The sequence below is a fragment of the Prionailurus bengalensis genome, chromosome B2 (assembly GCF_016509475.1).
Source record: "Prionailurus bengalensis isolate Pbe53 chromosome B2, Fcat_Pben_1.1_paternal_pri, whole genome shotgun sequence".
NCBI classification, from domain to species: Eukaryota; Metazoa; Chordata; class Mammalia; order Carnivora; family Felidae; genus Prionailurus; species Prionailurus bengalensis.
The window spans coordinates 50,317,469-50,343,624 of NC_057349.1; the positions used below are offsets into that span (position 1 = coordinate 50,317,469).

Consider the following 26,156-nt stretch of genomic DNA (forward strand, 5'->3'; position numbering starts at 1 on the left):
AGCTCAGAGGCGCATGCAGTTTTCGCCTTCTGCAGCTTCAGAGAAGCAGCATCTAGTGGGGAAAGTCTCTGTTCCTTCTTGGACCTCCTGACTGGACCATCTTGCTACATTCTCCAATGCTTTTTCTCTTGATCTTGCAGGAAAAGCACCCATCCATTTGGGGAATGGATTGTCAGTCTCCTTTCTTAGAGACATTCTAAATTCTCCCTGGGTTTCTCTGTAGTGCTCCTCTCTTGGCTTAAGAGGAGATGCCCTCCACCCTCTCCCCGCTACTTATGCTAAGGTGGTAGAGGGGGTTACCACAGTTCTGCTGAACTGGTAGTTCTTAGAAGTCCTTCAGTGAACTTAAGGAGGAGATTTGTAGCACCTTTTGTTCTTAGCTCTAGGCCCTGGTTGTCAACTGTGAGAAAGCAAGTTCCCACACAGCAACTAACATTAGACAGTTACATATGCTTGTGTGTACATACATATCACAAACACAATAAATGTACACACAAAACCCTCTCATTTCCTTTTATTTGATGTTCTATCTTACATCTTATTTTATTTTTTTACACCTTGCTTTTAAAATCTTGTAAGGCCGTATCTGCAAGTATCCAGCCTCCATCCATACTGCCAAGTGCTGCCAGAGCGGCTGGCTGCCCCAACGGTGTCCCCAGGCAGTAAATCTTTAGGGATCTAGCCAACCATGGCAGTCCTCGCCCACTCTCTGGTGACTTGTTCAGACAACGGCATGGGAAGCAATTGTGGCCACTGAGCTTTGAGGAGATGACAGCTGGGTGAAAGGCCCTGGTGAAGAGTTTCCTTCTTAAAGGCATGCAAATGAACAGATTTTTCCCTCCTCCTCCGTAGGTGCTGCCTGGAGCTGCTGTGGTCATCCAGTAACCATGAAAGGTGGAGGGATTTTTCCAAGGGCAGAACTGCTGATATACTGAGAATGTGAAGTAGAAAATGACAAGAGCAAGTGTGCTGGGTCCCTGAAATAACTCAGGAGTTGCTCAATCTTGATAATGTAAACGGATCATTTTTGTTGCTGTTTCAGCCATTTAAAGTTGGACTTTTTTTGTTCTATGAAGCTGAAATAAGGCATTATCTCAACCCAAGAACACATAAAAAAATGATCTAATTTGGTTTTGCTCATTTGGCTGTACGCTAACTTACTGAATCAGTTCCCCTACTGATGGGCATGTAGATTATTTCCAATCTTTACAAGCAATGCTATAAAGGAGTATCCTTATTCACATCTTTGCAATAATGATCAAGATTAGCTATAGGATCAAGTCTTGGGAGTCAAATAGCAGAGCAAAAAGGCATGTGCTTTTTGATTTCAATGGAAGACACAACTACCCTCCAAAGAGGTCTTATCAATTAGACTGTTTCTCCACACCCTCATGTTTTATCTCTACCATACTAAGAAATGCAGTTTCTTTTGTTTTCTTTTGTACTTTAAAAATCGTAAATGAAACTGACAACCTTTTCATTTGTTTAAAAGCTTCTTGCAGTTTTTTAATGACTCTTTCTGTGAACCTATAAAGTTCCTTCTTTATAGACACATCAAGAGACATGACAGATGACGTTCAAAAAAAGCAACATGGAGCCGATTTACTTCCTAAAAGGAAACAAAACGATTAAGCATAAAAAGTGAGATCAGGTGTATGTATTTACCCACTGATGTGACACAACGTGAAAGGACAATAAGCCCTGAAGATTATAAAAGGGGAAGAGTTTTAAACCACCACAGCAGTGCATTTTGGAAACCAGTTTCAGCTGGATACTCAGAAGAACTGAGGAAAACCCAGCACCAATAATGGTGAAATGTGCAGCATTCTCAGGCTACAAGCTTTCCAGCACAATACGATCTCCAGCTAACGTCACCAGAGGGTCACAGCAGCTGTGTCACAGGGGACACTGCACTGCTTCAAGAGTGTCACAGGACTTCTCCAAGCCCCTTGTTATCCAGGACAAAGCACTGGTCTTATCACAGAAGACGCTAATGTTTTCTAGAATCTCTTCATGCAATATTTATAAGTGTCTCTAAAGGGAGGGGAGCAAAACCAAAAACCACCTTACCTCGGGGGCCTAGCAATGCCTTGAAATAGGTACTAAGTGATGCATCAAAATTTTCCATTTTAAAACCTATTAAGAAAAACAGACATTGATTAATCTCTACTCAAAATGCTTTTTATACAGTGTTTTTTTCATAAAAGAACAAGAACAAATTCTTTTCAAAGATGTGCTATGGACAAGGTTATGTTCAAACTTTTTTTTTTTTCTTGAATTCCCAAAGTAACTTGTGTGCTAGGTCTAATTTGGAAATCAAAAGTAAAGACAGAATCTCGTGAATTCACGTTATAAATGAAGTGCCAGTTTTCTGAACTTCTTTTCGCAGTTCCATAAAAATGCTTCCCGTGAAGCTGGAATCTCAGTGGGGAGAAGAGTGGAACCGGGCTGAAAAAGGTGGCAGACGGGAGACGATCCCATCTGGGCAAGAACCAAAGCTTGAGGAAAGACTGTAGCCAAGACAGGAAGAGCCATGTTAGGAAAGGAAGGCCACAGTACAGAGATTTGCTATTTGCCTCAATTATTATTTAAAAATACTTCATGTCCATGATAAAAAATTCAAATATTAAAAATGAAAAGAGACGGTAAAAAAATTTCATCGCTTTGCTCCAACCACAATCCCAAAGCCCCACTTTTCAAAGGACCTTAATGGTAACTTTTCTTGGACATACCTCTAGAGATTTTTCCCTTCTGAGCACAAAAGGAGTGATGCCAAATGGGTGTTTTTACAATTGTGGATTTCAATCCATTAATAGATGATAGGTCACCTTAGCATTAATAATTTTATTAGTAATAATAGAAATAATAACCAAGACTGCTTTGCCCCTAGTGAGAACGAACATTTTCCTGTCTTCAGTGTTACTGTATTACATTAGTATGATGATGTATAAGTACTATGTACTCTGTTGTAATATAAAATATACTCTTGCTGTGGAGGTCACAGTAAAAAAAATTAAACGGAAAACAATGTTATATCAAGGGGAGTACATACTACCTGCTTGCCTTCACTTGAAACATCTTAGAGATACTGTCTCCTCCCAGTAGTTACATGTCTACCTTCATCTTCGAAGACTTTATAGCTCCCTCCAACCCCTCCATTTAAGATTTCCATTTATAGTACAGCTAAGCATCTTTTCACATGTATATTGACTAGATTTTCTATATTAAAGTTAGAAGGCATACATTTTCAATTTTCCTGGTCAGTACTCTTACAGAAATAACCACAAATATTTTACCTGCAAAGGGCAAAGGCAAAATTGGTTTTATTAACTAAGTAAGCTGTCAATAACTTAATGATACTTCTCTTCTTTGGCTTATGGCACTGAAGTATACATATTCTTTGACGATTTATCCATGGACTCTAGTAGTTACAATTGAGTCAGTCCAGCCGTCAGTGAGAGAATCCAGCCGGGAGTGAGAAAGAGACAGGTGGAACCAGCAAGAACACTTAGAAAGTAGTAGTTACCAGGTTCTGTTCTGACATCTGTCCTGCCCCCCAGGGTAGTGGTGGGGGTGAGCAGGGAACATACTGACTCTCTCAACCCATGGCTGGAAACCATGAAGCCACCAACTCCCACATGTCAGAGTGTCAACAATTAGGTCCCTTAATAAGTACACAATCACAGTACTAGGTCCCTTCTGAAACTCAGAAATTAGACAGCTTTTTAACATACTATATTCCTAAGACCATTCTGGTCCTGAGTCATCTTCCTCTCCCAGACGGAACCTCTTTGGGGGGTAGATAATTCTAAAAAATCTTGAGAGGGGTGGCTGGGTGGCTCCTTCAGCCAAGTATCCAACTTCAGCTCAGGTCATGATCTCACAGTTCATGAGTTCGAGCTCCACATGGGCTCTGTGCTGACAGCTCAGAGCCTGGAGCCTGCTTGGGATTCTGTGTCTCCCTCTCTCTCTGCCCCTCCCCGCTTGTGCGCGCTCGCTCTCTCTCTCTCTCTCTCTCTCTCTCTCTCAAAAACAAATAATTGCTTTATCTATTAAAAGTCCTGCAGTTAAAAAATAAATTAACCATATCCAATTATTTTTCATCATCTACTGGAAATCATCTAAAATACTTAAGTTTTAGAAGACAAACATCATGTTTTTGTGTAATCAAAATCACTCTAATACAGTTAGCTTCAACTGTGATGGATCGTGGACCGTCCCTTTTGCCTCCGATCAGAGCAAATAAGCACAAGGAGGAACGAGGTGGTGAACACCATGACTACTGGATGAATTACTGATGGATAAGCTGCCCACCGGGGACAAACCCACCTCTTCCACAACAGTTTGAAATCCAGATCCGGCTATTACTTAATGGGTATATAGCTTATAATGGAGCTCATTACACATATAAAACTCAGGTATTAAACACAAAGGGGCTGAGAGCAGGTATAGAGGTGTAACAGGTTAGCAGGTGATTAGGTGGCCCAGTGCTGGGCTCTTCATCACACAGTTTGGGTTTGAAACCCATTTTTCCACCTATTAGCAATGTGACTTTGGACAAGTTATTTAATCTTCTATCTATAAAATGGGGGGAAATGTAAAGTAATTGCCTCAAAGGTTAAGAAAATCAAATGACTTAATATACGTAAGACCTTGAGAGCAGGGCCAGGCATGCAGTGAGCCCTCAATAAAGGTCTCCTACTGTATGTCTGCAATAGGTTCAACTCCATAATGAATACTGCCAACCATCTGTGGCCATTGGCACTTCTCAGGAGGGGCACTGCTGGCCTTCCATCCCTGACCCCTGTGTACTCAATACTATCAGTGAGCCCCCAGTCATCATGAAACCCACCCACAATATCCCCTTCAAGTCCTAACAACCCCTATGGGGACAGCAATGGAAGGTGGGTATGTTGATAACATCACATGAGAGAGGAGCTGGTCAGTGTGAGGCATTGTCTCAACAGGGAAGACAAGGCTAAAATGAACGTACTAATCAGATACACAAATTATCAAGCACTTACTATGTACGAGGGATAGGAACAGACACAAAGGAGCATACCTAGACACCCAGAACAAACTAGACATTCGTGGTGCAGGAAGAAGCCACATGCTATAAACCAAGACCAAAACTCATCTAGCAAATGAGTAGATGTTAGAATAATGCATACTAAAACAAGTTGCATACTTAATAGCAAGCCATGAAGATAACACTCAAGTAACAGTATTCTGGGATCTAACATTAGGAAACTACCTGACAAAAGCAATAAGGGAATCATTCTAAATTTTAACCAAGAGGACTTTCAGAGGGGCTGTAACCACTTTTTCTTTTTTAATGTTTATTTTTTGAGAGAGACAGAGAGACAGACAGACAGCATGAGTGGGAGAGGGGCAGAGAGAGAAGGAGACACAGAATCTGAAGCAGGATCCAAGCTCCAAGCTGTCAGCACAGAGCCTGATGTGGGGCTTGAACTCATGGACTGCGAGATCATGACCTGAGCCAACGTCGGACACTGAGCCACCCAGGCACACCCCACCCTTTTTTAACATAAGGATACAAGAACAACATAAGAAGGAAGAAGGAAAAAATGTTAAAAACGATTGGAAACAGATCCGTGGGAAGGGGTTGGCAGGGGGTGGGGGGTGGGGTGGGGACATCAGCGGTCTTGGAGAAAATGGTAGAATGACCTATCGTCCTAAGACCAATGCCTAGTACATAGTTCAATGTGACAATCCAGGCTACTGTCACAGCAACAGAAAAGCAGCTTGACTAAACATAAGGTAAAGTTTCAGTCCAAGAATATGGAAGCCAGCAGCAGGTTACCAGAAGAAACTGTGAAATTTAGTATTTGGAGATATTAAAGAATTCTGTCACAAGCCATCTGCCCTGAGTAATCCCAGGCTAAACCCATGCTGCACAGAAACCCCTCAGAAGCTGGCAGGCACAGGAGCACTCTTCTGTCTTTCTAAGATGAAACATCCTTACAAAAGCACACACAAGAGGTGATTTTCTCACAAACAGCACATCTGTTCTTAGACTGCATTTCTTCTTAGCTTGGGAATTCTTGTCTTAGGTTGGCAGAACTTCTCCCAGTCAAATTTAGGAACATACGAAGCACCCAGCCAAACCTCTCTGAAAGGACACACATGGAGAGTAACAAGAGAGTGGTGCATTACTCCTGAAACGTCTACAGTGAAGGGGGAGAAAGGAAGGGCAGAGGAGGCGCCTGGCACACAGGTCCTCAGTCAGCAGAGTCCTGACTGTGAACCACAGGCCCAATTCTGGGCTGGATTCTTGACGCGTTAAATGTTTCCCCCAAACTCTCCCCCACCACGCCCACAGCCGGACACATACCATAGACATGGTTGTTATTTTCACAGGTTACCAAGAGACAGTCACCCAAGGTTTACTTTCATTGTTGACTCAGCGTACGCTCCGGTTCTGTCCAGCCAACCACACATCCAGCATCCCCCGGCACCATATAGTCACTTTCTCACCCACACCGTCCACTTACCAAAGCGCCTACTACATGCCTGGCATGAAGGCCCTGAGGGGTGGAGCAGGGAACAAGACAGAATTCCAGGCTGACGGAGAAATACACACACACACAAACACACACACACACACACACGCATACACATGTACAGATAATCTGTTATGTAGAGTGACTATCAGCAAGAACATCATATAGCAGGGGAAAGGGGGTGGGACCATGGAGCACGAACTACTTTGGAAAACGTAGTTAGAGAAAGTGACAAGAGAGCAGGCAGGCACCCGGGTGGACAGAGCATCAAAGCACAGGGCATTCCAGTTAGAGTGACAGGACAATGCAATGGCTCCAAGGCCAGCGGGTGCCTGGCATGCTCACAGGCCCCAGGCTAGGCCAGGGGTAGTGGATGACAGCAGTGAAGGAGGCCTTCTGTCCCCCACTCCACGCCTGGCACCCGGAGCTCACTCAGTGCTGGTCCACAGAAAGCAACCACATGGCGCAACTTGCAGAGAGCATGTGCCCCAAAGGCGGAGAACAGAAGATGCCAAACCTTAATTGCTCTCACTGCCACCGTCCCCTCATCCTCCTGGCTGCAGCCTGCCTGCCAGCACCATGCCCTTTTTCTCCTCATCTCCCTTGCTGAGCCTATCTGCCGTGCCACGGGAACAGTACAAAAGGTCTCAGCAAATGAATTCTTCACTGCCAGGCTGGGCTGGTGCACCCTGCTGGGTGAATTGGGCACTTGCTGAGTGGCCTGTGGGCCCACCTCGACAGTCTTGCACTTTTCTAAAGGAACAGGAGGGGCAAAGGGCCCTGCAAAACCCCTGACACTTTGCTAGTGATCTGGAATCCTGGGAATGGCATGACCCACTTTGCACAAGACATCCAAACGTACTGCCAGGTCTGCGGCTTGTCCCCTGTCATCCAAGCCACCCACGGGCCAGAGACATCACTTCTCAATAACCTGAATCATCCTACCAGCAGCTTGGGCAAGCTGGGCCAAGTGGGAACACAGCTGTTCCGTACAATTGTACTACCAGGGGCCAAGCCCAGGCACTGGGCCCATGGAAGAGGAGCTTGGGTCCTAAATGAAGCAAAAGAATAAGCCATTCTTTGGTCTGGCTGGTTCCCCACACAGACAGGAAAAGGGCATGGTCAGCACCTCTCAGGAACCAGATCATGCTGAAATCAAGCCAAGCATCGCTTCCCCATCCTCTGTAACCCTAAGTCTCTGATGCCCACTCAAACTACAAGGCTTCCCAGAATTACAGGTCACGATAGGGAGGAACAGGATCTGTTAAAAATAAATTCCAATCTTAACAGTATTCAAAGTGTTCACCAGTTCATAGGCCACACACAGAAAATAAGGACAATAAAAATGGGATAAGGGTAGGAAACAGAGGCAGGTAAATTAGAATAGATTTTAAATTATTCCTCTTTTATGCACATTTTCCAAAAGACACCCTGAGTTGAAAGCCACTTCCTACTATCAAATTCTGGAATGTCTTTGGTAACAATGCAACTGTATTATAACTGTGCCTCACTGTAAAGATCTCACTAAGGAAACTGATTAATCAAGGCTGGTCACTTTCCATAAATTACTAGATTATAAGAGGGTGTGAGAGAGTTTAGCATACCTGCATCTGAATCGAGTATTAACTCTGTGTCCTGGTGCAAGTTCCCGCCACATATACTAAGAGTTTTAGGACTGAGGTGAGCCTCAGGCCTGAATGTAAGAGAAAACATCGGAACTACCACTGCACAAAATGCAGAAACCTGGACGTACTGACGAAAGCAGAACAAAAAAAAGGGCAAAAACGGCATCCTCCAAAGAGAGCCCTGCTTATGTGGAAAATCCATCTGTCAGCTCCCTCCATGAGGGGGTTATGCCCAGGTGAATCACCTGCATGAGTTTAAATAAGCATTAGTGTTCTCTTTGATCTATTATCAAAGAATTTGCTAGAGGCCTGTTTGGGGGGGGGGGGGGGAGAAAGACATCAAAATAAGCTTTTAAGCAAATCAGTGTGCCCCTCTCTCTTTCTATTTGGGTCCCAAGAGGGGCAACAAAATGTGACAGAATGGAGGTGTGTGTGACAACAAAAGGGTGCTGGGGTAAATGAGAGACAGTGTAGAAAGTTGCTTTCATCACAGTTCTCAAGATGAGCTTTTGGTTTTGATAAGAATGCAAACGCTGGGGCGCCTGGGTGGCTTGATTGGTTAGGCAGCTGACTTGGGCTCAGGTCATGGTCTCACAGCTTGTGAGTTCAAGCCCTGCACTGGGCTCTGTGCTAACAGCTTGGAGCCTGGAGCCTGCTTCAGATTCTGTGTCTCCCTCTCTCTGCTTCTCCCCTGCTCGTGCTCTGTCTCTGAAAAATAAATCAATGTTAAAAAAAAAAAAAAAAGAGAATGCAAACATGAATCATGTTGGCTGTTTACCTCTGGAGCAGGAGGAAGCGGGAAGGCTGATCAGCAACTGTAAAGTACTAAGATCTTAGGGCAAATTGGTTTTAAAAGACAAGATTTTTAAAAAAATGATGATAGTAAAGAAAGTTAATTTCCTAAACTCACAGCAGGAAAGATCTTCAGAGTCAAGTCTTGGCTTTTCTTGCTGCTAAGGCAATGGTAGCAGCAGCTTGCTGTGAAAACTCCTTTTCCTGTGGTATCATTCGAGTCACATTGTTTTTGGCTTAAAAATGTGTTTACTGCAGACGTTTAACTACTGTTTAGCATAACTTCCATCATATCCTGTTGTATTTATTTTTTGAATTGTCACAGTTCATCTAAAAATGAGTCACTGGAGCTGATGAGCTGTAAGGGTTCAGGATGAAATTTCCCTCCGTTTTTTCTTCTCCTACCCATTCATCTCTTTAACAGTCAACTTGCATTAAGCAGGCATGGGAACATTCTTCAGGTTGGCTGCCAATAACACGAAAAATCAAATAGTGCTTTAATTTGGTAGTCACAACACTGTTTCCGGAACGTAAAAAGGTTTCTCTAGGTTGGAGAAAATCAGGTCCAGAATGAGAGGAGGAACATGAGCCATACCTTGCTCAGAAATGTTAACATTAAAATATAAAATATGAAACTCTTGTTAACACTCTGACACAAGCATGTGTCTTATCATACATGTACAGAAAACACAGTCCTATTTGGAGCTTCAGATAAATAACTGCCAAATTCGGGCGCTAATATGCACTACAAAGGACTGCTTCAGGTTAGCCACATGGTTAAAGAAAGCTGAACAGCTTCATTCTGGTATGTTTAATTTGGGGAGGGGTGGATTTTAAATATTGCAATAATCAGGTTTCCTTAGTACATGGGTACTAAGGATCAGACAGGTTAAAAGAGAAGTGCCCATCTCCCCATCCTTGGTTGTCACCAGTTACTTAAGAGGTACTATTTTCGCCACTGTGGGAGAAGGACAGTCTTCCAAAGGAGCGGAGTCACTCTGGTGGCTTTGCCCTCCAGTGAATCAATCACCTATGGATCTTTCCTCTCTGCTCTCCCTGGTCTTCACTTCCAACCCCTCTCTAAGGCCCAGATCAGGTGTTACAAAGGCTCTCCCTTTGACCTCTTACAGCTTTGCTGTCTTGACAACTCATTTAGCAAACAGCAAACTTCAACTTGGATACTTATGTTTCCAGGTATTATGGAACATACTCTGCACTTCCTCAGGTAAAGCCCACATCCCTCAAAGGGCAAGTACGCCAGTTTGTTCTATGTGTGCAATGATTATCTATTGGGGACACCTAAATGAGGAGATAAACCTTCTATTACAAAATAAAACAGAAGGAAGACAGCATCAAGCAGTGGCACACACTAACCCACAATAACAGCTTCCTAAAACACGGACTAAGTCCTAGTTGTAGAAGGTGTTCCCCAGAGAAGAGCTCTTCCATGCTAGGGATGTGGAGCTCTGACAGAGATGTTCTCCCCATAAGGTGTGAAACAAACAATAACAAAATACCACAATGATTAACACACACACCCTTAAACAGCAGAAGGAATTTCTTCAGAGAGAGAGAGAGAGAGAGATGTGTTTTTCTAATTTTGGAAGGCAATACAAAAATATACTCAATCCGAGAATTCAGATGTAGATACATTTTTCAGCAGTGGGAAGAGGGAGAGTAACAAAACCTTCCAACTTTTCTCTAGGGGAATTCTTATCCATAGCTAAAGAAAAGACTGTGCCACCAAGTTCAAAGGTCTTCCCCCCCAGTTCTCAGGAGGGGGAGGAAAGGGCCCCACAAACCAACCCATTTATCCAACAAGTGTTTGGAGAGGGGTTCACTGAAAAAAAAAATTACTCTTGTAGAATTCTATTACCTTAAAGATGACAACTTCATTCTCACTTAACACCAAAATTAAGAACTGGTGATGACTTCTACTTGGGTGAAGCACACGGTCATTGGGAAAAAGACCAGGCTAATGTACACAGAGAATACTCCTTGCAGGTGGATGAAGGCCAGATGGCTGCAGATGGCTCAGAATTCTGCTCTCACGGTCTTGCTGACAATAAATAATTAATCCCCATAAGGCTGCAAGTGAGAGACCAAGGCAAAAAAGATCAAGTGCAGGGATTGGGTCAACCCTGTGACTGGTTTTATTTTTGCACTCCCAAAAATTCTCACAGGACTGCTCTTCACTCTACCAGTCATCTGAGTTAACAAATGCCTACCATGTGCCACACAGCACACTGAAGCAACAGTGACCAATACAGACGTGACCCTATCTTCTTGAAATGTATAGTACTAGATGGTGTGAGTCAATCACTTTGGGGAAGCAGTGGTTAGGAGCACATGCTCTGGAGTCACACAACCTGGGTTCAAATCCCTGCTCTGCTCCACCATTTACTAGCCATGTGAGCTTGGGCAAGGGACTCACCCTTTCACGCATGCCTTTGTAAAATAAATATAATTACAGTACATTCCTCATACGATTAAATAAATCAATACATGTCAAATACTTGGAATAGTGAGTGCATGGCATACAATACATGTTGCATATATATGTGTTATTATCATCACTACAAAAGCCTTTGGCATTGGCCAACTTCACACTCAATATTTATGAAAGTTTTGCTAAGTCATAATCGGAGTTCCCCACAAAGGTCATGGGCAATGAAACATGCTCATATCCACAGCTCACAGCTCTGATATTCTATATTTTGGACGGATCACATGCCATAATGACACTTATGAATATGGAGATTTTTAAGAGACTCTAGGTAAATCTCTCCGGAATGTAAAGGGGATGTGGTCATAGACTCCTCTGTGAGTGGAAGAGAAGATCGGAGTTCATACCATCTTTAGTACAGAGTGAAAGGCCGTCTGTATCTGAGACGCCTTTTTTGTATTCCCAGCAACTAGCATATGGAAGATGCCCTATGTAATTCATTTATTACAACTGGGGAGGTAGCTGAGTTGACAAAGGTCACAGGGCTTGGGTGGAGACAAAATGTGAAGCCAGTTTTCCTACCCTATGATCTATTGCTCTTAACACAGCCCATGTAAACTTTCACAGAAGCATTTTCATATGCTTATTAAAAGGATGGTGACAATATGTATAAAGATTGTCTGAGTTCATATCCATGAGATAATTAACTTTTGTTTTTTTCAAAATTTTATTTATTTTTGAGAGAGAGAGAGAGAACACACATTCACAAGAACAAGTGCAGGAGAGTGTCAGAGAGAGAATCCCAAGTAGGCTCTGTGCTGTCAGCGCAGAGCCAAAAGTGGGGCTCGAACTCGTGAGTGGGAGACTTAACTGACTGAGCCACCCAGGCACCCCAATTAACTTTCTTTTAAACAACATCAAGTTAAAAAACCTCACCTATGATGCTTAGTAACAGAGGCCCCAGACATCTTCCCTAGATGGGAAGATGATGGAAAAGAGAGCAGCAAAATCCTCCTTGCCTCCTTTTCATGGGCCCATCACCACTTCCACTATATCTCAATCAGTGATAAAATTATAGGCTTATATTTTAAATGATGTGATTATCAGTTATACTGTAATTATCTGTTCATTTGTTCACAATCCTAATTAAGCGTTAAGCTCTTCAAGGGCAACCTTCTGATGTTCCCATTTGTTATCTCCAAAGAGCCTCCTGGATCGATGCCCGACAGATGGCTGATTACTGGTTGAAACCATGAATGAATGAGTGAATGAATGCCTCTTGCCTTTTAGAGTTTCTTACCAGAGTTCTCAAATTCGTGTGCATCTGAGAATTACCTAGAAGCTTTAAAAAATACAACGCTGTGGTCCCACCCCTAGAAATTTCTGGCACCCACTCTTAGAAATAGTCTAGAGACTGAGAAATTTGTCTTTTTGAAAAGTTACTGAGGTAATTAAGATGAACAGCCTTCTTTGGGAACCACTGCTATATATATATATATATATATATATCAATCAATTGGGCTTGCGAACGCTAGTAAATCCCCTGTAGTTCTTCAACTTCTGTCACCCAGACAGTATCCATATATTGCATTACACCGACAGAGTCTAGACAAGGACTGTGGTCTCAAGGACAAACTATTTTTCATTCTAACAAATTTTGTTACAATTCCCGGTTTGCTCTAACTCCACCCACCAGAAAAACACAACAAAAAATCATTTCAACTCATCTCTCAAGCTGAAATAAAACTCCATTAAGTTAGAAATCAGTTCTCTTATCTTTCAAACACTGTGTTACACAGCACACATCACATATAACCAGCATGCATTAAATCACTCTAAATTCTCTTTCCCCATTCTGGAATGTCTGTCAGTAAGAGAGAACCCTAATGCCTATCACCACCTCCTGAGCCAGGCATCAGTGGTGGCCAAGTATGCAAAGCTCCATGAGGGCAGCAAACTTCTCTCTCACTCCCTACAATCCCCAGCAGGTGTTCTTGGCACACAGAAGGAATTGAGTAACTACTTGTTTAACTGGATTGGACTAGGCAATGTGGGATGCCACTGAATGGGTGCCACCGCCAGAAATCATGGTACATACTTACTTGGCCACAGCCAATTGTGTGTCTTCCTTGGAAGGAGACGAAGTAGGCAACCATTAGAATGTAGACATTGGCTGGTATGTAGGCTCTGGCTTGGACCCTGTTACCATCAGTCCTAAACTGAGCCATTTCTTTTCTTTTTTTTTTTTTTTTTAAGTGTTTGTTTATTTTTGACAGAGAGAGAGACAGAGCATGAAAGGTGGAGGGGCAGAGAGAGAGAGAGAGAGAGAGGGAGACACAGAATCCAAAGCAGGCTCCAGGCTCTGAGCTGTCAGCACAGAGCCTGATGTGGGGCTTGAACTCACAAACTGCAAGATCATGACCTGAGCTGAAGTCAGACACTTAACCAACTGAGCCACCCAGGTGCCCTGAAACGGAGCCATTTCTTACTGGTTTCATTATCTGGATTAGATGGTCAAGGTTCCTGGGTGCCTGAGTTGGTAAAGCATCCGACTTCGGCTCAGGCCATGATCTTACAGTATGTGGGTTCAAGCCCCACGTCATGCTCTGTGCTGGCAGCTCAGAGCCTGGAGCCTGCTTTGGATTTTGTGTCTTTCTCTGCCCCTCCCCTGCTCGTACTTTGTCTCTCTCTGTCTCTCAACAATAAAACAATAAATGAATGTTAAAAAAAAAAACAAATTTAGATGGTCAAGTTTCCTTATAGTGAATGTGGTATCTGTGAAAGGGTGGCCTTTAAGATGTCCACCCCCAAACAATCCACTCCCACAGTGAACAAGGGTTCTGTGCACGACCAACAGAAAACAGCAAAAGGGATGGCATGACCCTTCTTGGATTAGGCTTTTAAAATCACCGTGACTTCCATAATTGTCAGTCCCTATGTTTCTCTGTCTCTTTTTCAGATCACTAGCCCTGGAAACAGCCAGCTACATGCTGTGAGCAGTCCTATGGGGGAGGCCAGCATAGCAAGGACTGAGGCCCTCTGCCGATGACCACCTGAGTGAGTCTGGCAGCAGACCTCTGGCCCCAGGGGGCTTCAGACGGGGGCAGCACACCTTTAGCTGCTTGAAACACCCTGAGCCAGAACCACTAGGCTAAGCCTCTGTGGGATTCCTGAACCCCACAGACTGAGGGAGACAAAGCATTGCTGGCTTCAGCTGTTAAACTTCACAATAATTTGTTACTCAGCAACAGATGCAAGCAACGCTTAGAAACTAACAGGTCAGTGGGGTTGGGAGGGGAGGTTCTTCCACATCTACTCTCCTTTCTCCCTTGCTAGCTTTCCTGTTGCTTACTGACACATGATCAAGGCACCAACTGTCAGGACAGCCCTTAAGAATAAATGCTCCCCTCATCCTGATTGAGTTGGCACTGCTAAGAAAATGAAAAGGTTTGTTATCTAAAGTATAGAATTGGGTTATGAAAACAACATAATACTTTTGTTACTAGCCTGAGGCTTAACAGACAAGGAAGCTAACTTTTTTTGATTAACTGCATACCCAGCTTTTCAAAGACTCAGTAAGGAATTATCCTTATTTTTTAGATGAGGAAACTAAAAGTTTAGAGTTTAGTTAACTTGGTCAAACAACAGTCATTTACTTATCTGCAGGTTTAAAAAAAAATTTTTTTTAAACCTTTACTTATTTTTGAGAGTGGGGGGGGGGGAGACTGAGGGAGGGAGAGAGAGAACGTGAGCAGGGGAGGGACAGAGAGAGAGGGAGACACAGAATATGAAGCAGGCTCCAGGCTCCAAGCTGTCAGCACAAAGCCTGACGCTGGGCTCGAACTCACAAACCGTGAGATCATGACCTGAGCCGAAGTCGGATGTCCAACTGATGGGGCCACCCAGTTGCCTCTCTGTAGGTTTTATAACTAGGGGTGGCCTACTGCCCTGGTTATTGGAATTCCAGGGTTTCCTGAGATACAAAGTAAGTGGGGAAAAAAGACCCTGGAAAGTCCCAGGCACACTGAGAAGAGTTGATTACTATATTCACATCTTGGGCTCTTTGCAGATCACCCTGCAGTTGATTTTTTTTAATTTTTTTTTTTTAACATTTATTTATTTTTGAGACAGAGAGAGACAGAGCATGAACGGGGGAGGGGCAGAGAGAGGGAGACACAGAATTGGAAGCAGGCTCCAGGCTCTGAGCCATCAGCCCAGAGCCTGACGCGGGGCTCGAACTCACGGACCGCGAGATCGTGACCTGAGCTGAAGTCGGACGCTCAACCGACTGAGCCACCCAGGCGCCCTGATTTTGTTTTAAGTATATTTTAAAACTATAATTTTGTCAGCTCATGACCTGCAAAATATATTTTGAAATGTCCCCTATGAAAATAAAAACCACAAACCTTTCTATACCTCAAGCCCATTTCTAGATTACCAGGCATTTAGAGAAATGAAAACCTATATTCACACAAAAACCTATACCTGGTCACAGCTTTATTCATAATAGCCCCAAACTGGAAAAATCATACCATGAACATTACTCAGCAGTAAAAAAAAAAAAAAAGAGCACTCTACTGATACACATTAACAACCTAGGTGAAGTTCCAGAGAATTATGCTGAGTGAAAAATGCCAATCCATGTATATGATAATTTTGAAATGACAAACTTACAGAGGTGAAGAAGAGATGAGCGGCTGCCTGGGGTTAGAGATGGTGCAAAGGCACGAGACAAGCAGATGTGGCTAGAAGTCTGTATATTGACTGTGACAATGTCAGTATCCTGCTTGTGACACGAGACTACAGTTCTGCAGGGAAACTGGGAAAAGGGTACTTGGGATCTTTCATTATTTCTTACAACTGCTTGGGGATCTAGAATAATCTCAAAATAAAAAGTTTAATTAAAAAAAGAAAGATCCACAAAAGTGAGGAAAACAAACCAATAAATAAGACTAAGCTTTGTGATTAAAAAAAAAACAAACTCAAAACACCATTCCCTACAACCCCTCCCCAATCCAATGACACACGGCTCTGACCTTCTGACATCTGTAACAGTAAAGGAAGGTTTGTGCTGGGAAAGAACTGTGTGAAATATGATTCCATTTATGAAAGATTAACCCTTGACCTAAATACTGGTATTTTACCTTAAGTTTTATTTTCACAGTCTAACAGAACTTCTCAGTAAATGCTTATTTATATCCAGACTACCCAGGCAATGGGGAATACTTTTTTTTAAAAAATATTTTACTTATTTTTTGAGAGAGTGCAAATGGGGGAGGGGCGGGGGGTGGTGGAGAGAGGATCCGAAGTAGGTTCTGTGCTGACAGGCTGACAGCAGGGAGGCCGATGCGGGGCTCAAACTCACGAACCCCAAGATCATGACCTGGGCCCAAATCAGGACATTCAACTGACTGAGCCACCCAGGTGCCCCGGGAATACTTTTTGGATCAGCCTCATGTTCTGATTCACTTCGAGGGATCATACAGCTTAACATGGGCCAGTATTCATAGCATAAGAAAATGACTAAATATATCAAATAAAATCTACCTAGGGGTACTCAACTGGCTCAGTGAGTAGAGCATGTGAGCCTTGATCTCAGGGTCATGCGTTCAAGCCCCACAGTGGGTGTAGAGCTTAAACAACAACCAAAAACTAATAAAATCTTCCTAAATAAAATTTAATCTCACAATTCTGAGGCATTTTGTGATCTGAGTGTTTCAGAGTCTGAATGATGAATGCCGAATCCCGTTTTATTGGACTGCAGATGAGCAGGCATGGAGAACTGGGATAAACCTGTAAATACACTATGCCTCTATCTTTTAAATAAGTTCCTGCAACCTGTCGTTTCCTTGCAACTTTCATTCCTCATAAACGGAATGCAGAAAACTTTAGATAGCAATCGCTGTGATCTGTCAGATTCTAGATGTTTTATGATAATGAAAGATATTAATAAAAGGTTTACTGCAGTATGGAAGATCAAAACTGTGCTTTCGTCTACCTTTTGGGTCATTTTCGTGTCAATGCACTGAGAAGGAAAGTGGTAAAGAAGCACTTTTATAACATGAAGCACTTTTGTGACATGCTTTCGCGGTTCGGTGGGATGAGCTGCACACAGTGGTCACACGTGTGATCCACAGAGGCTCTCCGGAGGACAGCTTTCCAGAAAAGGCTGAGATGGCCTCGTCTGTAGCTCTCTGGAAATTCTCTGACAAATCTCCATCTCTTCCTAGCAATGCTTTGCTTCTTTTCACCAAGTGTTACTTTCAACAGGTGCACCACTGTGTTTAAACCCCCCCTTGACAACCATTAAAGATGAAGTGCTGAGAATTGGGCCCTAAGGTGATTACATTTTAGTGGAAATGCAAGCATTTTAGCAAGTCATATTAATGTAACTGAATATTCTGACTGGCTAATAACAAGACTTCCCCTTCATTTCAATTCTCCCCAAGTACCAATATTCAACTCTGAGCTGTCATAAAAGCCATTTTTTGCTGTAACAAAATGAAAAAAAGGGAAGCCAGCGATCAAATTAACATGGAGTCAATTAGGTGCTCACCTACAGCCAGAACACCAAGAGAGAGACACTAACAAGTCCCCAAATGAAATTTAAGAACATAGTTAAGGAGGAAAAAACAAACACCTATTTGTGCACAGAACTTATCAAAAATTCTTTCTGGGAGATGTCGATCAGGTGAAAATTTTAGGCAAAGAATTTAGGTTGCAGAATGGCATATATCATTGTTTAACAACGTGCCTTTACTGAACACTAGATATGTTTACGGGATTACGGTAGGTGGTAGAGACAAGAGAACATGGTCCTTTCCCATAAGCTCAGAAATCTAGCTTTGGAATCCATGTTTGTCAGTTCACTTCAAAACACAAATTTAGCACAAATCAGCAAAACAGCTCAACAGCCCCCCCATCTCTGAAAGGCAAGAACATTTAGTTAGTGGTGGTGGTGGGAAGGGGCGATACATATAAAATGATACTTAATATCCTGCTTCGATCTGGAAAAGCTATCACATTTTCTATGAAGAATCAAAGGAAAACAGTTACTTGAAGAAAATTAATGTGACTACAGAAGCAGTGACATGTTTACAAATGTACTATGGTTTTTTCCAGTGGTTTTTTTTCACAGACAACAACAATACAGGGCACCATCTAGGAGAAGGGAAGGGAGAGGGTTCTAGCTCAGGCTGCTATAATAAAATCCCACAGACGGGTGGTTTCAATAACGGCCATTTATTTCTCACAGTTCTGGAGGCTGAGACATCCAAAATAAGGTGCCAGCAGATAAAGTTCCTGTTGAGTGCTCCCCTCCTGGCTTGCAGACAGCCAGGCACCTTCCAACAGTCTCCTCCTCACAAAGTGGGGGACACAGCACTCTGGTCTCTTCTTAGAAGGGTACTAACCCTATCATGGGCATCCTCATGACCTCCCCTAACCCTAATTACCTCCCAAAGGCCTCACCTCCAAATACCAAATCACTGGGGGTAGGGATGGGGTGACAGGCTGGGGGGTGGTGTTAAAACTTCCACGTATGTATTTGGTGGGGAGGGATACACACATTCAGTCCACACCAGAGAGGCAACTTGCCATTTAAGATCTAACAAGGCACCTAGGTAGCTTAGTTTTCTTTAGACACTGTAAAACATTAATTCTCATTAGGGCTTTTTTTTTTTTTTTTGAGAGAGAGACAGTGAGAGCAGGGGAGAGGCAAAGGGAGAGGAGGGAGAGAGAGAATATTAAGCAAATGCCACAACCAGCACAGAGCCTGAAACAGGGCTCGATTCCACCACGAGATCATGACCTGAGCTGAAATCAAGAGTCGGGACACTTAACTGACTGAGCCACCCAGGTTCCCCAAAAACAAATACTTAAAAAAACAACAACAAAACACCTGATATCTGAGGTGAGTCATTTTCATTCATCTAAGTTATCAAAACACATAATCTTGGTGAAAGAAAAGGCTATGTTCCAGATGTTAACTTGTAAACTAATCTTCTGGTCTTTGGAAAATTCTATTTTCTATAGAAATAATGCTGTATCAGTAGTTATTAACCTTTTGGGGATCCCACACCAATTGTAAAAATTTGACTAAAGCAAAAGAGACCTCCTCTCTCTCTCCAAATGATAAAACTACCATTTAGAGTCTTCTAAATCCTAGGGGACCCCCTGTCACCAAATTAAGAACCCTAGCTGTAAGCGGTTGATAGATCTCCAGATCGGCCCTATATCACCTAACTGATAGTGAAATGGCACCTGCAGGACTACAGAGTCTCAATATTTCCGTAAGAAAATATAATCTGTAATATTTATAAACTGAATTATAATCCTGTGCTCTGACACAACACTGTAACATAAAAGGCTTGGAAAGCTGCTACCTTGTATAGACCTCAGTTTCCTGATCTATAAACATGTGCAAAATAATGCTTATACCTCATGGGGTTGTTGGGAGAATTAAATGAGATTATATAAAACACCTGGCACAATGCACCGTCCCTCAATTCATCGCAGCTCTTTTATTATCAGCAGCAAACATCCATCAAACATACACTGAATGCATCACGACAGAGAAATCCACAAGACCATAACTCTGCCTCCAGAGAGGTCAGAGTCTAGCAAGGGAGAGAGAAGTGATAAATAACTGTAATAAAGTGACAGAGGTGCCTTGACAAAGGACGTACAGGGGGAAATGGGAGAGTAAAAAAAGAACAATTTTACGTAGGGACAAGTGGGTCAGGTGAGGCTTCACAGAGTAATGCTTGGGTTAAGGCTTGCCAGTGGAGGATGGGATAGAGGGGAGAGGGGTGAAAAATGCTGGAGAGCAGGTAATGGCTCTAGTATTTTAAGCTGGGGAGGGAGAGCAGGAGTGGGGGTGTGCAGGAGGCTGTAAAGAAGGGGAGATGAAGGTCACATCACTTAGAAGACTACTGCCATGGACAGAAGACTCTCTAAGGCCATGTTGGGGAGGGAATGCAGGTGCCAGAGGGAAGAGATGTCCAGGGGCGGGCCAGGTGAGGGAGAAGAAGGAGTCCAAGCTCTGGCTTCCCACTCTGCACCCTGGATGGGGTGCTGCTACTCAAAGGAGTCAGGGAGCACTGGGGCAAGCAGGCTGGAAGAAAGGAGCAGGGAAAGTTCTGGCCACCTAGAAATGTACTGCTCTACTACTAGTCTAGTTAATCACAGATCGATGATACAGTTTCAGATGTGCCTGTTGAATTATTGGGGTGCAAATTACTGAAAATTCACTACACTGACATGTTCTCTTCCAGGGAAGACATTTAGAAGATGAGCTGTGCACTGAGTTCATGACGTTAAGTACAAGAAGTTCAAGCTTATGCTGGGACCTACGCCATACCTTTATTTAGGGATTCACGCACCCTTGTCCAAAAAAACGACATTAAGCCCGCTATGTTACTACATGAATTACAACACACTTCAAGGCTGAATTCTTTAGCAAGCTGCTATTTCCCTTTACTAAATGGTCTGCTAATCACTGCTACAAGGTGGCTTCTCAAGCCACTCTCCTATCACATTAACATCTCTCCATGCAAAGCTAATAACCACTGAGAACCTAACCGGCCCACCATTTCAAGTGATTTTTTCTTATTTTCAAATCCATTTCTTTGAGGATCATAATGATTGTAATAGCAACTAATACTCAGTCCCTACAATGAGTCAGTAGTTTTTCTGCTATAAATTTCCAAGGATGATTTCACTTAATTCTCCTATCACTCTTTCACACATCCCCTTTGCACAGATAAGTACACTGAGGCAGAGAGCAGCTGAGCCACTTATCCAGGCCAACGCCAGGGCCTGCTCTCTTAACTACCACACCTACTGCCCCTCCAATGTTACAACAAAAATAAAAAAGAGATATTTACTGCAGGAAATTTGGAAAAGCAAAGGGTGTTTGTTTGTTTGTTTGTTTGTTTTGTATCATTTTAAAGTAAAAACAGGGGCACCTGGGTGGCTCAGTTAGTTAAGCATCTGACTTCAGCTCAGGTCATGATCTCGCAGTCCTTGAGTTCAAGCCCTGCATCAGTTCAAGCCCTGCATCTGTGCTGACAGCTCAGAGCCTGGAGCCTGCTTCAGATTCTGTGTCTCCCTCACTTTCTGCCTTCCCCTGCTCACACACTGTCTCTCCCTCTCTCTCAAAAATAAACATTAAAAAAATAAAAAAAAAAAAGTAAAAGCAACAAAGAATGTAGCAGAATCCATATTTCCCTTCTACCATTTATTAGATGGTGGACAAGTTAACTTCTGAAAGCCTCAGTCTCCTCATCTGGGATATTCCCTTCAACTAGCAATAAAAATCATACTTTCAGATGAGATGATTCATGTAAAACATTTAGCAAGGAGCTATGCTAATATTCTATAATGTACATATAAGTATTTAAAATACAAATCTATTTCTTCTACTTTTTTCTGTACTTTAAGAAAGCCCATTCTGGGGTGTCTGGGTGGTTCAGTCGGTTAAGCATCTGCCTCTTGATTTCGGCTCAGGTCATGATCTCACAGTTAGTGGGTTCCAGCCCTGTGTCAGGCTCTGTGCTGCCAGGGAGCCTCCTGAGGATTCTCTCTCTCTCTCTCTCTCTCTCTCTCTCTCTCTCTCTGCCCCTCCCCTGCTAGCACACTCTCTCTCAAAATAAACATTAAAAAAAATTTTTTTTTAAATAAGTAGAAAATAAAAAAGCCCATACTTATAATCTTGCATTTCAACACTGTAGCAATCATTTTCCTCAGGAACCTAATTTGAGTTCTGGAACAAGACTTCTATAAATGCCTTAATTATTCCTCTATTATTAGTCATTTAATCTGTTTTCAATTTTTACTATTCTTGTTTTCTAACGTTTATTTATTTTGAGAGAGAGAGAGTGCACACAAGTAGGGAGAGGGGCAGAGAGAGAGAATCCCAAGCAGGCTCTGCATTGCGAGCCCAGAGCCCGACATGGGGCTCAAACTCATCATCCATGAGATCATGACCTGAGCTAAAGTCAAGATTTGGCTGCTTAATGAACTGAACCACCCAGGTGGTCCCCACCTTTTTTTTTTTTTTTTTAAAGTTTGTTCATTTTTGTGAGAGAGCAAGAGAGAGCGAGAAACAAAGAGAGAATGTGCCTGTGCTCCCCCCACCAGGGGAGGGGGAGAGAGAGAGAGAGAGAGACAAGAGTATCCCAAGCAGGCTCTATGCTGTAAACCTAGAGCCCAACGTGGGACTCAGGGCTTAAACTCGCAAACCATGAGATCACAATCTGAGCTGAAATCAAGAGTCAGATGTTTAAACCACTGAGCCACCCAGGCACCCCTAAGTTTTACTCTTTTAAAATAACACTGCAATGAACATTTCTGCATGCTAAACTTTAGCTACAACAAGCATGGATTTTAAAAAGCATAGTTATGGGAATGCAAGCTGGCAAAGCCACTCTGGAAAACAGTATGGAGGTTCTTCAAAAAATTAAAAATAGAACTACCCTATGAGCCAGCAATTGCACTACTAGGTATTTATCCAAGGGATACAGGTGTGCTGTTTCGAAGGGACACATGCACCCCCATGTTTATAGCAGCACTAACAACAATAGCCAAAGTATGGAAAGAGCCCAAATGTCCATCGATGGATGAATGGATAAAGAAGATGTGGTATACATACATACATACATACACACACACACACACACACACACACACACACACACACACACACTGGAGTATTACTCGGCAATGAAAAAGAATGAAATCTTGCCATTTGTAACTACATGCATGGAACGAGAGGGTATTATGCTAAGTGAAATTAGAGAAAGACAAAAATCATATGACTTCATTCATATTAGGACTTTAAGAGACAAAACAGATGAACATAAGGGAAGGTAAACAAAAATATAAAAACATGGAGGGGGACAAAACAGAAGAGACATAAATATGGAGAACAAACTGAGGGTTACTGGAGGGGTTGTGGGAAGGGGGATGGGCTAAATGGGGTAAGGGGCACTAAGGAATCTACTCCTGAAATCATTGTTGCACTATATGCTAACTAATTTGGATGTAAATTTCAAAATAAATAAATAAATAAATAAATAAATAAATAAATAAATAGCATAAAGCATTTGTTGAGTTTCTATTTTGTCTAGGCACATGGACTGTTCTTTTTAAAAATTTTATCTATAACCCAACCACAAAGGAGCCCTATAAAACAACAGTAAATTTGATTCTAGTAAGAGAGGGTCATTAAAGTAGCTTTAAAATAAGCAAATGTTAAAAAGAAGCAAAAAAAACCCACCCAAATGTTTCATGTATTTAATAATTCAAAGTAAGAAGACTACCAGTTGGGTTTTTTAACTGTGTACATAACATTTTGCAGAAGATAGGTCATTTTTTGCTAATTGGTAGCAGAAACAGCCAAATTCAGTTTATGTCATTACTAGTGTTGTCAATAAAGTATCATGAAACAGCCTGATTCTTCTCAATCCATGAGGGAGGAACTGATTAGGCAATTAGAAAAATATTTTGACTTGCTCACAGAGAATTTCGTACACATTTCACAGGACGCAAATGAAAAACCCCAAAGAGTCCTCTCTTTTGCCCACACTTTTTAGCTCAGTCACCACATCCAGAATAAATAAGTGGCATAAGACCCAACAGCTTCAATTTAGAAATGAACCACCTGCTACTTGGGTCACAAAAATCCTCATGACGACAAGAGGCACACTATCCAAGAATTAAGTCACAATGAAAGGAAAACTTGATCAGCAAAATGTCAGGCAGGCCCTAGGATAAGCTATCCAAGGTCTAATAGGATGAAATGGCATTAACTCTGGCCTAATTTGTTCCAGCATCAAACAAATCTACCATCATTCTAGATTGTAATGCCTCACTAATGAGTTAAGAGGATTTCATTATGAAACCATAATATTCTTCCTTTAGAGAGTCCCTGGCTTGGGGATGGTAACATCATTAAAAATAGAAAACACAACAATGATAATCATAATTGTAACTAACACTGAACACTTAGTACTGCTAAGCATCATATCACACATTTCACATGCACCATTTAATTTTCTCAGTAACCCTGTAAAGGGTTATTTCCTCACTTTACAGAAAAGAAAATGGAGGCTTACACACTAGAAGTTACTGCACACTACCACTGAGCCTGTGCCTGGTTTATGGGATTCAAACCCTGGCCGCCTGCTTCTACAACTTGAGCTCTTTAATTTTTTTTTTTTTAATGTTTGTTTATTTTTGAGAGAGAGGGAGAGAGAGAGGCAGAGCATGAGTGGGGGAGGAACCTAGGTGGCTCAGTCGGGTGAGTGTCTGACTTCCACTCAGGTCCTAATCTCACAATTCGTGAGTTTGAGTCCCCTGTTGGGCTCTGTGCTGACAGGTAGGAGCCTAGAGCCTGCTTGGGATTCTCTCTGTCTGTCTGTCTCTCTGCTCCACCCCTGTTCATGCTCACTCTCCCTCTTAATAATAATAATCAAAATTTATCTACAAAGAAAATAAAAGTATTTGCGTAGGTTTGACATATGAAAGAACAGGCCCATAGGGATGTTGCATAAGTAACATCCTACCTCTCTTCAATGGCTGGGAGCACAGATCCACCTGAAGACAAGGATTTTGTCAGAAACGGATAACCCTATTCCACACAGCCTGAATAAAGGCAGGAGAGCACTGTGTTAAAGTCTCCCCATTTTGCCCCACCCTCCAGGTCTACTTTCTAATGTGAAAATCCTATCCCATAGTTAAGTTCTTTCAGGAAAGTCAGTTTCCAACTTCTCTTCCAAAATTCCATTTGTTTCCCACTCAATTTACTACTGACCAACTTCTCACATGTTTAGATGTTCTATCCCAGCACAAAATAATTTATGGAAAGAAACAGCAAGTAGAATCATTTGGGCATTAATCATCTGAAACACAAATTCTAGGCTACCCATTACCGTGTCACAAGCCAAATGTATGATATTTATATCCAAATGCTGATTTTTTGAAGTGCCATATCTTATCTATCACTTGTGGGAATTTACTAGGACTAGAAGCCATGTGTAAATAGTTGCACATGCCAACTATTTACAGGTACTCTTTTGGATGGAGAAAACTTTGAAAGAGTCTGTAATTATCTACCGTAACTGGGATTACATATACATGGAAAGTCAACACCACAAAAGCAACCAGTAAGAGGAAAGCCAAAGGGGTGAGGGCTGTGGTAAGAAGAGAGAGAGAGATCTGGTGTTGGGACATGAAGAGAGCCCAGAGCAATGGCTTGACCTGACACAGGATTAGTAGGTGTGGGCAGGACAAGGAATGAGGGAAGGGTATTCTAAATACCAAGGGGTGGAGGGATAAACAGGCTGCCATACTGTGGGAAGAACTACAATACTGGGCGGGCCTGAGGAATGTTTCAGATTTTACCTCAACTTGATCAAGCAGCTTGAATAATTGACATGCAGGTGACAACACTCCCGCCTTCACTAGAAGATCAAGTCAGCAACGAGTTAAAGCACTTTGAAACATGTGACAGCCCCCTAAATATTTGTGAAGTAGACTGCTTCTGAACAGGACACAGGGGAAGCCTACACACAGGTGGTATGTGACCAGGTTATGAAGGGTTTTACAAGGTGGAAGGCCCAGGAGGCCAAGTGTTGATGCGTACTTCAAGCTGAAGGCACAGCACCAAAAGGGGTATGGAGACATGAAAAGATACAGTAGGAAGAAGGGGCAGGGTAGCAGAGCACTTGAGTCATCTCCTCACCTGCTGGTACCATCTCCTGCTAT

The 26,156-nt window shown here is 42.5% G+C and overlaps 1 protein-coding gene across 3 annotated transcripts in view; it reads right to left on the reverse strand.

The window, feature by feature from the left end:
- ELOVL5 (ELOVL fatty acid elongase 5) overlaps window positions 1-26,156 on the reverse strand; it is a 76,076-nt gene that overhangs the window by 25,585 nt on the left and 24,335 nt on the right. For 2 of the 3 annotated variants that reach the window (XM_043591659.1, XM_043591660.1), the window contains one exon: window positions 2,071-2,136. In XM_043591659.1, coding sequence (XP_043447594.1) covers window positions 2,071-2,128 — 58 coding nt within the window. In that variant the 5' untranslated portion in view covers window positions 2,129-2,136. Of the gene's footprint in view, window positions 1-1,473; window positions 1,497-2,070; window positions 2,137-26,156 lie in introns of those variants that run through there. The other variant, XM_043591661.1, reaches the window with a different exon arrangement.